This window comes from Pleurodeles waltl, chromosome 6, assembly GCF_031143425.1.
Source record: "Pleurodeles waltl isolate 20211129_DDA chromosome 6, aPleWal1.hap1.20221129, whole genome shotgun sequence".
NCBI lineage: Eukaryota > Metazoa > Chordata > Amphibia > Caudata > Salamandridae > Pleurodeles > Pleurodeles waltl.
This window is the reverse complement of record NC_090445.1, coordinates 661,688,453-661,706,441: the sequence shown is the minus strand read 5'-3', so window position 1 is coordinate 661,706,441 and position 17,989 is coordinate 661,688,453. Positions and strand designations below refer to the sequence as shown.

At 43.4% G+C, this 17,989-nt stretch overlaps 1 protein-coding gene across 1 annotated transcript in view; it reads left to right on the top strand.

The window, feature by feature from the left end:
• The window catches only part of LOC138301654 (fish-egg lectin-like), a 49,699-nt gene extending 36,476 nt beyond the window's left edge, over positions 1–13,223 (top strand). Inside the window, exons 4-5 of the mRNA XM_069242167.1 lie at positions 3,354–3,765; positions 11,830–13,223. Of these exons, the coding sequence (XP_069098268.1) occupies positions 3,354–3,765; positions 11,830–11,974 (557 nt within the window). The 3' untranslated portion in view covers positions 11,975–13,223. The remainder of the gene's footprint in view (positions 1–3,353; positions 3,766–11,829) is intronic.
• The last annotated feature ends 4,766 nt before the right edge of the window (positions 13,224–17,989 follow it).

Genomic DNA, 17,989 nt, shown 5'->3' with positions numbered 1-17,989 from the left:
ATGGAGGTGGAGGCCTGCAGTTTGAATGGCAGCTTGAATGGAAGACAAATGGGAGAAGTGCAGATGGTCTGCATAAACACCCTCCTTGGCCAATCTGGGCAATGAGAATGACTTGGACCCGGTCTTGGCGAATCTTCAGAAGAAGGAATCAGGGACATGGGGGGATATGTAATACAGCTGAAAGTTATACTTCAACTGCAACACCTCCTCCAAGACTCCTCTCAATGGATACTGGAGAGCACAGTACTTTGGGCATTGAGTATTTCCCAAGAAACTAAACAAGTCCACCTGAGCAATGCCCTACTGGTCAAAGATGTTCTGGGCAATGCAATCGAAGACTATATAGGGGACCTGGAGCGAGGATCAGACTGACTGAATGCACCTGCCGTCTTTGACGCTAGCTAAAAAAACTTTGGCCTGACACTCTTTGATTCACAGAGTCGTGAGTCACAAGAGACAATTTGAGTGGGGATATCTGTCCCTCACAGTCCCTGCACTGCTTACAACCCAAGTGCTTGGGTGCCAACATTGTACTGCAATTTGGTTTTCTTTAAAAAGAAAACTTTCAGCTTTGAAGAATGGGCTCCTGATCTGCATTGAAGGCGCGGAATAAAGGGAACTGATGTTTTAGGCTGGGGTGAGCACTACAAGGATTTGGTGAGGTCGTCTGCTCTCATTTCTGGTGTTAACATAAAGCCATCATCACCTGTCGGTAACATGGTAGCTCTGAAGTTTCCAGAAACCATCTGGTACCCAGGACAATTCTACAGGGGAAGAATCTGCAGGTAGAAGTATCCATCAGAAATTATATATGTGTGTCTGAATCGATGTGTATGTATGTATACTAACAAAGGTTTACAAAAACACTAATTCCCACTCAAAACCACAGTTGAAAACATTATGGTAAAAAAACAACATAAAAACTACTGAAATTGGCCCCTTGTGTCTTACTGTGCAAATCATAACGTCTTCACTCCTGTCAAAGATGACATCCTAAATGTCATCATCTGCGGCAATCACTGTTGACATCACTTATCAAAGTGTGTCAGGGCTGGAGCACACCCATCACCTGTACACTCAGTCACTGCCCTTCAGCGGTGAGCGACAGGAGCTGTGTCATGGCCTAGCCAACCCACAGAGCAGCCAACCACAGCTGCATGTGGGCCGAGCAGTGGAAGTGACCATAGGGCTTGGCATATGGCTAGGCTTTGTGGCCAGCCCAGTGTGTGCAAATCTGTGAGAGTGGGACAAAATTAGCGAGAATTCAAAACATTTTGGTTAGCAACCTTGGGCGTTTGACAGATCTGCATCAACTTTGCAGAAAATACGTTCTTTCAGCTTAGTATTATATCAAGTATTGTGCAGGTCTCCCAAGGGGCTAAACTAAAGGGTCGTGGGTCAGAAAAGTAATAATAGTTTTCAATTTAAGTAAGACATGATTTTGCTACAGGCAAAACTACTGAATAGAATGAAACCAACTTTGGCATGGAGTTAAGACGTTACAGGGCATATGCCCTTTCTGTGTTTTTATGTAAATCATTCCTGTAGTTTTAGAAATATTCGTTTTACAGAACGTTACTGGGTTTGGTTTGACAGGGTACTTTTACCTATATATTGATAGCTAATTTCCAAATTATTTCCGGACCCCGATGCAGAGAGAAAAATCTAAAAAACAAAACAAAACAAATCTGATTGGACAAGGGAGCTTTTCTTCTGCTGCACATGTGCTAGAAAAAGATCGGCGGACAGTCATGGATCTTGTGTCGAAGTTACAAAATTTGAATAGAATTAAAGGGTTCACAGAGAACATTATTTAGCTCCAGAAATTACATGGAGATGCCAGAGAGTCAGATGCTGCCTTTAAAAATTGCATTTTTTTTATCATGATATCAGCAGATCTGATTGAATCACTAGAAAAAATGTTGAAAGGAAGAGACTCCAGAAAGAGTGCATCGGGGCAAAGACACTTCAAGAAAATGAAGAGCCTACATAAAAAAAAAATAGAGTGGGTTCCAAAGGTCCATAGGTGGCACTGTCGAATCCAGAGAACCATGACTGTCTCGACCATTCCATATTTGCAGATCCAATAAAAGAGCCACTAATTAAAAATATTGTAGGTCCAGAGTGAAACTGAACACCACCAAAGGACCACTCAGTGCACCCAGTGACAAAATCTTACAGCCAAATGATAGAATCTATTTATATTAATCCCCAAAATTTCACTGAAAAAACTTTGTTAAGTAGAATGTATGGTAATGTAATTAGAAGACAAATAGCATTGGTTAAAAAAGTAGAAATTTATCTTAACAAAAGATCGGCAATTGAAGAGACAGTATGGTTATGACTTAAATCTTAAAACACGAAAATGCACCAGGAAGGGAACCATTTACTTCTCCTCTTCTCCCACCCAACTTACTGCACATGACCTTACATATGACAGATAATGCTGGGCATGGCTGAACTCCATGCCAACTCATTCCAGGAGTGTGGAGTACATGGCCAGGCCAGAGGGCATGCACTGCATGCAAAATGGGCTAGAACACTCATTATGAAATGCCGAGCATTTGGGTTGGGGGTGCAGAAACAGTTACAAGGGCTCTGTGTAGCAAATCTACACACATACGGGCCAACAGGGAGCAAAGCACACTTCTTCAGAGAGGAAAATGTCATCAAAGGATGGAGGGCGAAGGTAAGTCAGCCAGTCCATTCTTTCTCTGGCGGAGAGGTATGCCACTGCAACAGTGGACAAGTCTAACATTGTCTATCACTCATCTCAAAACCATTCCAATGAATACAGCCAGGGCCTGATTTAACAAAAGAGGTGCTGCACCCAGTTCCGGTCCACTTTTCTTGCGTCCTTAAGCGCCCCCTTAACGCCACAATGTGTGCACCGTATCTACGATAAGGCGCATCATGGCGGTAGTTAGGGAACTAGCGTCAGAATTTTTTATGCTAGTTCTGAGCTTTGCATGATTAGCATAAAAAATGTTGATGCTAATCCTGCAAAGCCCATTGAGGCCCATTGTAAACAATGGTGTTCATCCTTTTAACGCCTGCTCTGAGCAGGCTTTAAAAGTGCTGAAATAAGATGACACAAAGAAATCCCTTTGATTTCTTTGCGCCATTTTTTCGCCCCCCCTCATGGGGTAACACCACCTTTGCATACATTATGCCTGGGACAGGCATAATGTAGCGCAAAGGGTTACAAAGTAGAGCAATGCATGCATTGCACTACTTTGTAAATTTGGTGTGGTGATTTTGGCCTCGCTGGTCCACATTAGCGTAAGAAAAAATGCTGCTAATGTTTCACAAGGGGGCGCTAGGGGCTCTTAAATCTGCCCCATAATGTTTAGTGGGGGGGGGGAGTTTTTCTGTCTATTATTTTCAGTTGACCTCACATCTTTTGTTCTTCATTTTATTTCCAGGGCTTCTAAAGCAGATTGATGCCGGTGGAGCCCAGTTTATCTCTGGTGCTAACATGAATGATGACATTTTTTGCTTGCCTGAGCAGGCAACAGTGTCAGCTAAGGATGGGTCGGCCCTTCCCTGGAACAATATTGCAGGGAAGCTGAAGTACTACAGCTGTAACACTAATAGCTGCTGGGGCGTGAACTCGGCTGATGACATCTTTTACCGATTTTCCGTAACGCCAAGTTCCTGCAGCGGCTCCAGGTGGCAGCAAGTGGAAGGCAAGCTCGCCATGATTGAAGTGGGCAGCGACGGCTCTGTGTTTGGAGTCAACAGTGTGGGGGATGCATATCAGAGGTATTACATGAAACATTTATTATGGTCTCTTATTGTGATGATTGTTCGCCTCGAAAAGCTCTCACTTCGAGTGTTTATTCTCTTGAACCTGTGTCTTTGAAACTAGAAGCTGAAATGTCAGTGCAGTACTGCGGGGCTCACTGCATCCGTACCCGAGCCTTACTTCAGTGTTGACTAGGCAGTGCAACGCTGGGTTCAGTCCTTGTGCAGACACTGCAAGAAGGTTTGCACATGCTGTTCATTTACTTCAGAATTAGAGCTTGAATTATCAGTGCTGATCTGGATACAACACGCTCTCGATTCTTTGGAGTAAATGGGCAGTACAGTAGTGCAGCGGTACAAACAACGTCACAGAAAGATGACATCACATCTCCTGAGACGTGCATTGCTACCACACCCCACTATGCCACTTACCAGGGTCCCTGCGGGTGCTCTGCAGGGATGCAGTGTAACCAGCATCCTGTCCCAGTCGCACACACCTTTCTACAAATTGTTAAACCCTCACAAATGATTGTAACAAGAGAAGTGTGGTCAATAAATAAATTAAGTTAGAAGCACAAATATAATGAGCCCATAGGATCCTTGGCAGTTCCTGTTCAGTTCCATCAATATGTGCCTCTCAATGTAAAAACTGCTTGCTAAAAGGCAGTACCTGGCCTTCCACTCTTTATCTAACTGAGACAGCATTCCTCTCTGACTCACATATTAAGTATCAATTTGTAAAATACATTTCTGTGAGCGGTACCACAGAGGCAGGCTCGACAGCCAAGGTTGCATACCACATACGAGAAATGGAAACAGAATTGAATCTGCTGTCCATTCTGATGGACCTACCCGCGTGTTTTTATTTCCTATTATTATTATTATTATTATTTTACATTGTTGGGTCCTTTTGCATCCAGCTTTTTATTTTTGAATAAGGAGGCGCCTCTCCTTTTCTTCACTGCTATCTGTTTTTCCTTTTGGTGAATATTTGCATGGTGCCCTGTAATCTGTTTTTCCTTTGGTATAAATTTGCATGGTGCACTGCTATCTGTTTTTCCTTTTGGTATATATTTGCATGGTGCACTGCTATCTGTTTTTCCTTTGGTGTATATTTGCATGGTGGACTGTTACCTGTTTTTCCTTTTGGTGTATATTTGCATGGTGCCCTGTAATCTGTTTTTCCTTTGGTATATATTTGCATGGTGCCCTGTAATCTGTTTTTCCTTTGGTATATATTTGCATGGTGCACTGCTATCTGTTTTTCCTTTTGGTGTATATCTGCATGGTGCACTGCTATCTGTTTTTCCTTTGGTGTATATTTGCATGGTGGACTGTAACCTGTTTTTCCTTTTGGTATATATTTGCATTTGTGCTCTGTAATCGGTTTTTCCTTTGGTATATATTTGCATGGTGCACTGCTATCTGTTTTTCCTTTTGGTGTATATTTGCATGGTGCACTGCAATCTGTTTTTCCTTTGGTATATATTTGCATGGTGCACTGCTATCTGTTTTTCCTTTTGGTGTATATTTGCATGGTGCACCGCTATCTGTTTTTCCTTTTAGTGTATATTTGCATGGTGCACTGCAATCTGTTTTTCCGTTCGGTGTATATTTGCATGGTGCACTGCTATCTGTTTTTCCTTTTGGTGTATATTTGCATGGTGCACTGCTATCTGCTTTTCCTTTTGGTGTATATTTGCATGGTGCACTGCTATCTGTTTTTCCTTTTGGTGTATATTTGCATGGTGCACTGTAATCTGTTTTTCCTTTGGTATATATTTGCATGGTGTTGTGAGGCCAGGAAATAACCTACTGGTGGTGAAACGTCAGCAGGATCCAAGAGCGGCAGTTCAGTTAGACGTTATTTTTCCTTTTCTTCTTGGCTGCGTCTCCACAATTTCTGACTTGTCTGCCAGATACCAATAAAGAGAAAAACCTGTGGACGCTTGATGAAAGCTAGAGGCAGAGAACAGAACTTCACATAAATGTCGATTTGCCAAAACGCCATGGTTAGTGGAACGGACGTCATACACCCTTTGTCTCGTGATGGCATCACAGGGTTGACTCCTTCTCCAGTCCTTTACCCTCAACAGCCTCCTATTTGAGGTGTTAGAGGAAAAAGAAAGTGTGGTAACTGCAGAAATAAAGGGACCCTAGGACCCTGTTTACTTTTGTTCCTGCTGGTGCATTCATGGCCCCCTCTAGAGGCCAGGGGAAGCAACTGCAGTGCCAGGTCTACCATAAGGCAGAAACCAGATGCCACCACTAGACTTTCAGCATTTACCTCCACGATTCTTCCAACCTTCCATAATTTCTTCTGTGCAAATGTGTTTAATGGTCTTGTTGTATCTCTCTACTAGCTATTCCACCTCTGGTGGAAAGCTGAGTTCTTAATTTGGCTTTGTGGCGAAAGTGGCACAGACAGCAAACACCTGTTTTACGGTAAAGGCAGTGCACTGCTTGGCACATCAATCATACATGTTTTATGACAAAGGGAGGTCACTGCTTCTTGGAAAATGTACCCCCTTTATAAAAATGTTATCAGAACAATATATAATCCAACTATGGTAAGTTTTTATTGTGGTTTTGTTTGAAAATTGGATTGCGTGATCTGCTGGCATATGAAATATATAATGCTGGGTAACCAGCCTTTTAACGCTTTAAAGCTGAAATCACCACCAGCAAGGAGGAATGACTTAATGTAATTGCGCACATAGAAGTATTTGTGTTGCTCTCAGTCCTTAAATTCTTCAGCCCATATTTGTTCCTCAGTCTGATGACAACTTGCTGCCCCATCCGTGTATTATCAGTCAAACATCTCAGCATTTTCTCCAAGTATTGTAAAGTCAATGTTTTTGGTGGGTGAAAAGATTCCATTAAACTCAAAGGAAGAGAATATTTTTGGGGCAATTTGAAGAAGACGGGTGACCATTTCTATGAGAAAGGAAACCCAAAGCAGGTGGCATCCTACACATGAGGGTGAAATGAAATGTCTGTTTAAGCACCTGATAATATCTTACTGTTGCCTATTCCTCAGTCCCCCGACAGTCTGTACCTTAGTATTTGCATGTTTCTTTCTGTACACTTTGTTCCTGTGAGTCCCATAAAATGCTCACTGTGCTTGAAGCCCTTTCTGCATTCTTTTCAAAACTATGAAAGTCTGCTCTGCCCTGTCTATTCCTTGTCCCCCTGAAATTCTGTTGTTCACTACGCATTCCTTAATGCATTGGCAGTCAGTTCCCCTCTCTCTGCTCTTTTAAGTTCCATGAGCATGTGTGGTCACCTGTGATTTTCTTAGTCTTCGATAGTCGGATGTCCATCTCTGCTAGCATGCCACTCTGCTGCTGATTCTGTTGTTTGCAGTCACAAGTCTGTTACACAGCTTTCTTCGTTCCCATGACCGTTTTCATTCCCATGTCCCTGACCCCCCAAAATCTGCTGCCTCCGTTAGTCCCTACATCCCATTAAAGTCTGCTGCCCCCTCTTTGTTCTTCAGTCCCATGGAAGCCTGCTGCCTCTGTTAGGCCCTTTGCCTCATTAGTCTGCTTCCCCATCTTTGTTCGTTAGTCCCATGGAAGTCTTCTGCCTTTGTCAGTTCTCCATCCCATTAAAGTCTGCTGCCCATTCTTTGTTCTTCAGGCCCATGAACGTCTGCTGCCTCAGTTAGTTCCTCTGTTCCATGAAAGTATGTTGTTCTTTCTTTGTTCTTCAGGCCCATGAAAGTCTGCTACCCCATGTATTCTCAAGCCTCATCAGACTCTAGTGTTTGGTCTGCTCTCATTAACATGAAACACAGTCCAGTCAGAACATGCAGCATCCTCAGCCTTTCACAACCCTTCTTTTCATCTCTTCCATCCTCTTCCTCAGGGAGACCATCCCCCTCTGTATTGGTCCACTGTGCTTCAAATCTGCTACCCTGACTAGCCCTTCCTCTAAAGCAGGGGTCTCCAACCTTTTTTTGTAGTGAGAGCTACATCTGATCAGTGAAAACCCTTAGGAACTACTAAAGACTAAACAACTCGTGCACTGTTACCATACATCCCCATGCCCAGCTTGATTGACTTATTGCCCAATGTCCAAAGAACCAGATACTCTAATTTGAACAAAATACTTTGACTTGTGCACTATGACAGGCCCGACATGTGGGTGAGTGCGAGTGTGGTCTTTGGGGGATGTCTGAACATGTGTGAATATTAATAGTAAATATTTGTATGGGTGACAGAGCCTGTGCCATGTGTACTTTCATCCAGAACATACATTTCCCTATATGTTGCACTGGTGCATGTATAACACAAACAAGGAATCTTTTTTTTGTTAAATGAGAGACATTTAAAATGCAGATAAATGTTCTCCAAAAATATTCATAGCATGGAACATTTTTCTGCACTTTAAATTTCTTTCATTTTAAAAAAAAGATTGTAGTTATACTTATAGCACAGTGTCTTCTGGTCACTGGGACAAAGGGGCATCTTGTTTGTAAAACTTTGAAATGGAAGAAAACTAAAATGAAGACTTAACTTAATCACTAAGGTAACTTTTTATTACATTTTCTCCATTTTAAAAGCATTCAGAAACATAATTTTGTTCACAACTTTAATATTGAGTTGACAAGGAATTTTATTTAAGAATTAAATACCTCAGTGCCTCAGTTGTTCACCTCTGTGCCCCAGTCCCAGCTTGGGTCATAAATCTGAATGAGCACTGCTCATTATCAGGGCCTGCTATCTACAGCCTGATGATAATAATATAAAATAAACACAACCTTCTCTTAACTTTAAAAGAAATGTATGACCATTTGCTTATTTAAAAATGAACTCAAGGCTGTGAGCTGCTCAAAGTATCTGGGAGCTACTGGTAGCTTGCGTTTGACTGGTTGGAGATACTGGATCTACATTCTTAAGTAATAGTCATAATAGTCATAATAGTAATCACTCATTAATAGATTAATAAAATGTAAACTCGTTGAGCACTTTGTGGCCTTGTCAGGGATATGTAACACTATGTAGACGCTACATTGCAATACACATAATGTTGTCATTTTCATGCTAGAACCAAAAGACTCAGCATTCGCTTTGACAACCAACCTGGTCAGTGTCCCAAAAAGGGCCGGAGAGTGTGCCTGCCTGGGAGAGAAGTACAGTAACATAAATCTTACACCAAATGCAATGTTTATGAGTTTAGGTAGAATTTCATGTGTGGTGTTTAAGGAATCGTAATTTCAAATGTCATGCGTGGTGTCTAGATAATGGTAATTTAAAATCCTTTTTAATGATAAAGTCAGATCTTAAGTCACAGTTCTGAAAATGGCACATTAAGAAAGTTGGCATTTTCTTGTCCTAAACATTTTGGGCTTAATTTATACTTTTTTAGCATTGCATTTGCGTCATTTTCTGACGCAAAAGTGGCGCAAACTTACAAAATTCAATTATATTTTGTAAGTTTGCGTAGCTTTTGCATCAAAAAATTATGCAAATGTGGGGCTAAAAAAGTATAAATCAGGCCCTTGGTGCCTCCAGCCTGTTTCCTAGGTCCCATGATTAAGTATAGTTGGTAGTTAGTCTTTGTGTATTCCTCCCACACAGTCACACAATAGGACTGGGTGTAGGCAGAATGGACCATACAAGAGATGACTGGGGCAGGGGTGGACTAGTCCACAGCCCACTTGCACTTTAAAGACACTGCCCCAGCTCACACACAAGGAACTTCCAACTAGCCCATTGTTACTGCAGACAGACGGGGACCAGGGAAGAGAGGCAGGAAATTCCAGACAGCTCTGTAGGGTAAAAACCTCAGACGTTTCTGACACTTCAAAGCTGCCATCGGGTACAAAATAAGGACCATGTACACAAAAAGTATGAGGGGGAGCCAAAGAACAGACCCACAGGACCTGTGCAACCTGTGAGAGGACCACTCTTTTCCGTGATCCAGGACAAATAACACATGATTGTGATAACCGTGTATTGGGGACCTATCTCAGGGCTCCACCTTACAGAATAGGTGGTCTCACACACATTATAGTGTCATGCTTCATCATTTGGTCACCTATCCCCACCCGGGTAGGACAATACCACTTGGGCGGACTTAACCTTGTGGTTAAATGAACCCAGAGGGAGTGCTGGAATAATGTTTTTCTGGAAAATACAGGGATCCAGTTGTACGAATAAAATTACCTAGCAGATCACAAATATGGATCACACCTGTTACTAATGGTTTTGCTGGTAAAAAAATTAAAAAATAGGGACAATATTGAATATAATGACTCTTAATGTCGTTCTGATCCTAACGGCCAACATGTTTCTGCCCACACATCTAGCCTTTACTGGTCTGGGGCATTCTTCAGGGCCTGGGATCCCTCCTAAGTGTAGTGTGAAGAGAAAGCCTCTCCTAAATGAATGGTGAAAGGCTCATATATAATACACTCAGGGCCTACCTGAGTGTCTACTCAAATCTGGTAGTCCTAAGTAAAAAAAACAGGAGGAAGAAAAATTAAAACTTGGCATGCACAAAGGCTATAAATACGTGAACACATCTATCACATAACCACAGCAAACCACTGCGAACAAAGTGCCAAAACGCATGTCAATAGTGGTATCACAACCATGCAATTATTCAATGTTGTGGACGCAGTGCCTAAGAATATTATTTATTATATCCACTGCATCTGTTAAGAAAAAAGGACTTTTATTCTCTCTTACCTTAAACTTTAAGGGCAGCTGGCCCCTGGTGTGGGGGAGGGGATGAAGCCCCTTATAGTCACACACTGTGAAAGAAATCAAAGGGAATCAGAGGGAAAGAAAAACAAATGCTGTAGAGTGGTATTACATGTGTCGCAGTTTCCCGACCTCGTCCCATCGAAGCAGTGGGAAATGCGCTCCGGCAGGAGGAAATCTGGAACAATGCAAAATACCTGGTCTCTCCTTAAATTATTAGTAGGGGTAGCCTTTGATACATTTGAATAAATCAACACGCACACTGGACGTCTGTCTAGGTTACTGGAGAGTCCCCAATCAAACTTTGGTATGTTAATTACTGGAAACGCAGTAGATCTAGAGTGTGATTGATTAAATAAACTGAGCCTCTGCAGCTGGAAAAGGAATCATGAAGCCCTCGCTCTTCCGGGAACTTCACTTCCACGTTCCTGTTTTTCACAAGTCTCTTATTGTGTAAAACAACACAGACTTACTTCATCAAAGGGAGCAATCTCTAATTGCACCTATTGATCTGTATTTTGTCACCAAGATTATGAGGCTATATCTAGTTACTTTTTATAATTCCATTAATCTATCGAACAATTCGATACTAAAACTAATATTGGTACTCCACTGGAAAATGGAACATAGGACTGCTGCTGGCCCCAAGGTTCAAGCAGATTATTGAGCCACATTCAATCTTACTTCTGTTCCATGGCTTCCTTTCTATTATCCGTGAACCATTTCTCTCCATTGGTTCTTTGTTCTTCCAATTTTCTCTTTGAGTTGTGTTGTAACGGGCAACTCCAAAGATGGCTGTTCAAAACGACATTTACATTGCACCTTTCAATGGCATCTACAAGGAATCCTCCAACTTAGACATCAGGAAGGAAATGGGAGGGACTGACATGGTGGGGTCCTTGGCACACATGGAAAGAGAGGGTGAATTATTTTGGGCATAAAGAAAGAGAGTAGGCACAAACCACACAGGTGTAATTCTGGAAATTCAAGAATATATTTTATGAATTCATAGACAATAGTTTGTGATTCAGGCATAGGGCGAACTGTCAGCACCTTGGCTCACATGGCAGTATGGGGCAAGTGAGTTTTAATGTGCGATACCCGGCCTGACCATGCATAGCTGACAGCAGCTTCCGTACGCTGCATTTTAGGGGCACTGAAGCCCAGGTGCCTTTACATGTTTAAGCCCTTACTGTGCACCATACAAATGCTATTTGATTGGTCACTTCACTTTACTGTAGTAAAGTGGGCAGTAACAATCTTCAAAGATAAGTACAATAATACTTTCCCTTGCAGCTTTCAATGTTTTGAAATCAGAATTTGTGTCAGCTGAAAATCTGAACTAAATTTCCTCCCAACTGTATTGTAGGAATGGGATAACCGCAAGCAACCCGATTGGAACATCTTGGAGCCAGCTGAAGTACAAAGCCCATAAGTTTAGTCACCTGTCATACGACCTGGGCCTGCTTTGGATCCTCACCAAGGACCAGATGATCCTCAGATGCAAACTGTAAAGCAGAGGAGCGCTCACCAGCTCAACCACAGCAGATCTGTTTCAGGCACAGACTGGTTTACTGTCCTTCTCCGGATCATTTCAATAATTAAACATCCTCTACTATTGTGCAGTCACTCTCTTTATGTGCTTTACCCACTGTGTCACTCTTTGCTGTTCCTAGGCCTCTCCCTATTTATTTGCCTCTATTCTACTATCAAATGCTGTTTTTCACACAGTAGCTCACTTTTTGCCCCTCACCTCTTTACAACTATTTTTCTTTACCGTATACTTAGATTCACCAAAACGCCAGAGATGGAGAATGTGACACCACAAACTACTTGTTCATTGATAATATCACAGGATTGTACCCTTCTCCCTTACTTACTCCCACAATACCTTCCTATTTACTGCTGATAGAGTAGTGGAAAGGCAAGCAGTGGAAATACAGAAAGTAAATAGGGCTCATCAAAGTCCCTTTTACCTTCTTTTCCTGTCACTGTCTTAACAATCAGTTCAGACCAGAGGTTGCAAACGCTGTGTCAGGGCTACCAAAAGGAAAGCTAGTAGTAACACAAATTACCTGGTGTCCCCTTGTAGGTGTCAATGCCCATGCTCAATCTCTCATGTTCCTGTATCTGTCTTTGACTTTCTTGCTCTTCTCCACTGTTTCTTCTTTCACACATTCTTTACCTTCCACATCTTGTTTCATAGGTGCAAAATATCCACCAACAGAGGCTCCTCTGACTCCACCAAGGTTTTAGTCAACTTAAATGGCTAATCTAGGGTCAGTAGTACACCACCAAGTTTGGTGGAGAAAGGCAGCCAGGGGAAGTTATCCAGGTGTCCATGAACCTGTAGGATCCCCACCTAAGCTTGTTAGGAAGAAGAGACAAGTGAGAAATGAACCCATACTTTGAGGGTCTATATCAGTGCCCGCATTTGGTGGTGGACGTTCTGCCTTCAGCAACCGTCACTGGTCAATTATCTGCCAGTTGTTCTCTCTATGAAGTGGATTCTCCCATGGCAAATGCAGGCACTTTGGTGAAGAAATGTTTGTTGCTAAGGCTGAAAACTAAAAATGTGGTGACATTCCACTATTGGTTTGGCAGAGGAGGGCAAATCAATTGTAGCAGCCAACAGAAAATCAATAGACTTTGAATCAGACCATCTTTCTCTTTCACCCAGCTCACTTTCTATTCCCCTCTTATTCAGTCTCTTCCACTCTAGCAAATGTTCTCCTTCTCTTTTTCACTACACCAATCAACGTCTATGTTCACCATGCGATGTAACTGATCAGTTTAAGTTAATTTCATCTATTAAAATCTTCATGTAAGCATATGCGGAATTATTTCGTCTTTTTTTAAATACATTTAATTGAGTGTTCTCCAGAACGTACATCAAAGACAAATACAGTTCCCATCCCAATGAGTATGCAATCCGCAACCCTGCATCTGTCAATGCTCTTCCTGTGTCTTTCCCACCCCTCTGCAGTTGTTACATACATAATACTCATTAACAGATGGCCAGAAAGGAGCTATTCCCTGGTCCAAATTCCACAGTGAGCACCTGCAGGGTTCATTCAGAATTCCTCTAAATTGGACCCAGTCTCCTTATCTCCTCAAAGATATGTGTAGGCAATGCTTTCCCATATATATATTGGGCCTTCCATACTCATGCAGGGATCCATTTACTTTTCCAATTTTGAGCAATCTTCCTGTTTGCAACCAGGAGAGAAATTCACAAAAAGTCCACCCTATATCTGCTGCTATCTAGATCCACCTCTATGTGTAAAAATGTCAGCCCTCAATCCCATGGGATTTACCATCCAAAGAAGACACTAATTGTTGAAAGAACCTACTCCTAGACAGGAGCCAAGACAATACTATCACACACCTTATGTAGCAGGTCCCCTCCCTCCTCTAAGCAACACTGGCAGCGTGAAAAGACCACCAACCCCTAGTTCTCCATAATTGTATCTCATGAAGTATGTGCAGTGAACACAGTGCAACTGAATAAGTTGGATTTGTTCCTCCACCAGAGCATCTCTTGATGAGGCAAAGGTCTCTCTCCATTCATACCACATGACTCCTGTCTTAGAAAAGACAGGATTCATGCCCACCACCCCAATGGCAAGCACACGGAACCAGTGTCCCCTGGGCATGACCATTGCACCCTGGCACTTTAATTTAAAATACAAAATACTTATCTATACTTACCCTATTCACCTGGTGTCCCTCTGGTGTGGGTCGGGCGTTCCTGGGGCTTGAGGAGGGCATCTGTGAACCCATTCCATGGTGATCAACCATGGAAATGGGTCCACAGTTGCCCTAATGCCTGGTCTGATCCAGGTGTAAAAAATGATGCAAATTCGGCACAAAAGGAATATAAATATGCCCCTCGGTCTCATTTAGATACAGGCTGGAAAAAGGCATTAAACTTGCTGAAGATCTGCATCAGGTGGGGACTGGACCATTGCAGGTCCCTCAAACACAAGAACATTTTCAGCATATAATGTGATTTCGTCCTCAACACCTAGCACCCACTCAAATACCTTAATATGGGCATGGGCCCTGTTCCATCCTGCCAGGGAGTGTATCGCTAGCATGATGAGAATTGGACAAAGCCAATGCCTCCGTCTGGTGCCCCTCCACCGTGGGAAAATCCCCAACATAGCCCTCCCAATCCTAACCTGTTTCAATAAATCTGTGTACTTAAGCCACATGTAGTGGCAAAACCGTGAGCCAAAGTTGAGCCTCTCTGGTAGGAGGAAGAGGTAGTCCCATCCCACGACTCTTAAGCATTCCCAAAATCTGCCAGAGAGCACATCAGTGGGCCCTGAAGGTTCTCCACCATTACTAGTGTGTTTGAGACCATCCTAATGAGTCTGGTTGCCAGTTTCAGGTAAACATGTTCATTGGTCTCTTGACAGCAATTAGCAAATGACTGATGTCAGGTGGTTCATCAGTGCCTTAGCAAGAACCTTCACCTCAACATTTAACAAAGAAATCAGACAATAGAACCAGCACCACTCTACTGGCCATCCATGTTTGTGTATGATCATGATCTCAGCTAAACAGAGGTCAGTGGGCAAAACTCCCTGCCCTGCCGCCTCCTTCAGCATAGAAGTCATAGTTGGAAACAGTTTAAATGTGAAAAATTTCAAGAATCCCACTGGGAGCCTGTTGGGCCCCGGGCCTTCCTGACATTGAGCTGAGTGCCTCCAAGAGATCTTCTGCAATAATAAGCCCCCCAGAGATTCTCTACCCAAGGGATCCTGACCTCTGACAGGGAGGTCTCAGAAAAAGCTCTCCAGTCCCTTATCACTCAGCTGGGCCTCAGTAGAGTATAATTTGCCATACTAAGATGCAAATGCTTGAGCAAGCGCCATAACTCCCCTAAATGCTTCCCCATTGTCTGTCTCGATGGGTACTATAGGGTCTAGGCGTACATTATTAGACCCAATCCAGTGCAGCTTTCTGCTCTCTTTATAGCTCCATGTGAAGTGCTGAATCGCTGTATCCTAGCTCTGCCTATTTGTATCTGTCCGAGGGCTCTGGTGTGTACCAGGTTCTGAAAGGTTGCTGGTGAGTGGGAGGCCAGCTGTTGGGACTTCAACTCTGTCACCCGGATCTTAAGGGGCAATACCATTTGCTATTGTCTTCTCTTAGCCCCATCTGGTAGCTAATAATGTAGCAACGCAGGGTGGCCGTCAAGGCCTTCCAAAGGGTCCCTGGGAACACCATAGAGCCTATGTTTAGCCGAAAAAGGGAATTTATTGACTCTAGAAAGTAGCGTTTATGGGCCGGGCTCACCAGTAGCCAAGAGTCCAAAAGCTTTTCCCAGCAGTCATGGTTCCTGAGAGCACCATACCAAGAATGTCCCAATCATTTTGAGAAAAGTCACCGTCAGGAGCAGTGGATATATACACAAAGTTCTGAAAGCAGCACTCTGTGGAGGAGACCTGATATGATCTGATATGCCTACATAGCTACCAAGTGGGTCATGCCACTTTTGGTGAGTCTAGATAGGGAAGCCACTAAGAAAGAGAATGGCCACCCCTTTGGGATCAGCTGGCGAACTCAACATGGTAGACCTGCAGGAAGCTCATTCTCGCCAAGAAGGGGCATTTGTTGCCCGGGTAGTGGGTTTCTTGTAGGAAAAGTATGCCTAGGTTCCAGTGTTTTGCCACTTTCAGAATTGCCCCCCACTTAATGCATTCAACTATACCATTTACATTCCAGGGAAAGACCCACACCAGCCCCACATCAACTTTAGGATTTATAGCCATCCCGTGGGATTCAAGGCAAGGATGCAAGACAGATCAGTGGACCAGGGATACTGGGATTACCGTCTGACATGAATAAATAAAAAGCATCAGCAAGTCCAGTTCTCAGCCCCCCACTTTCCCGCCCAGCGAGGGCACAAGCCGCCAATTCTGTTATCTCCTGGACTGGATTATGAGGTCCAAGAATAAACAGGGAGACCCAGTTCCAGTGGCAGAGGATACAGGCAGGAGGCAAAAGCAGCGGGCAACATTCACCACTGCATCCGGACTGCTGTCCCTCAGCTCCGGGCACCCAATGCAAAGCACGTGACCTCTGGCGCTTCAGCCTCCAGCTAACCCCACAGTCTATGCCTCCCAGGGCCTCAGCTCGCTATGGCTCTCAGGACCACACTTTCTGAGTGAACTGTTCAGTGAGCTGCTGGGCCCAGAGCACATCCACTCTCAGACAGAGGGTCTGGGAGCTCCACCCCAGCCATCAATGGCTCCCGCACACTAGACTTCCACCAGTCGCGGCTTATGACGTGTCACACTCCAGGCTCCACCACAAGTACCACGCAGTGGCGGAGGAGTGTTGCCCGCCTGCTGCAAGTGCACAGGAAACATAAATAAAGTGGTCAGCATTATTTTCCTTGATTTATGACCTTAAATGCATGCACCTCTGGGTTGCCCGAGTGCGAGGGTGGGGCCATTCTTGCTAATAGGCAACAGGGATCACAATTCGCCTAAAGCTTCAGTGCGCATGTCGAATTGGCCGCTGACTTGTAAAGGCCAGCTCGACATGCGCACTTTAGACTGCACCAATCTGAGCTATTTTAAATAGCAGGGTGGATTGCAGAAACAGACCACCAGTCTCAAGAGGAGAACTGGGTTAGCCCGCTCCCACCAATCCTGGTGCTGCTCTCATGCTGATTACTATTATAAACAGCATGAGAGCAGCTGCAGGATTGGTTGTTGTAAGGAAAGTTAACCACCTGTACTGACTGGATCAGGCTCCAGCTATTGGCTGCTCTAGGAGCGCAGCATAGCAGCTGAAGAGAAGAGCAAACAGCAGAGGTGCTGAAAAGTGCTTGAACTGTGCACATTAGCCACGCACACTCTTTTGCAGGTTGGCAGGCTTCAGAATACAGGCCAGCTTGAGCTCCTCTCACCAGGTAGTGTGCAACCAGAGGTACCTAAAACCTACTCATATTAATACAGGGTTTATATGTTTATGTGTTCTTGTTTGTTTCCGTGACTGCCAAGCCTGCTCTATTCGCAAGATTACCCTAACGATATTTTAATTGTGGAACTAATCACATGTGTTTACTATGGAGCAAGCACAGGCACAGATTAAAACGTGCACGGAAACACAGACTCGGACAAGAGCTTGAATCTGATGAAGCAGAAAATGAAGGTTTTACATTTATTAACGCGTAAACGTAGTATGAAATAATCATGTGTGACTTTAACCGAACTAATAAAGATTGTACGGGGACAAAATGTGCCCTCAGAGTAGTTTGCCATCATTTATAAGCGTGCTTTATATAACGTGGTGTATTAGAATTGCACTAATCCGACATAATCATAAACGTGTGCTACGATTTGCTTGCTTGAAATGTTTTAGCTTAGCATTACTTTAGCGGAGGCTTTGGCCTAGTTGCCTGGTCTCACGGTTTAGATGCTCGTATTTTTCCACTGTGCTAATAAACGTGTATTTTTGCTTGAAGCTGTACTTTTCCACAGAAACTGTTCACATGCTTATCTTAAGGT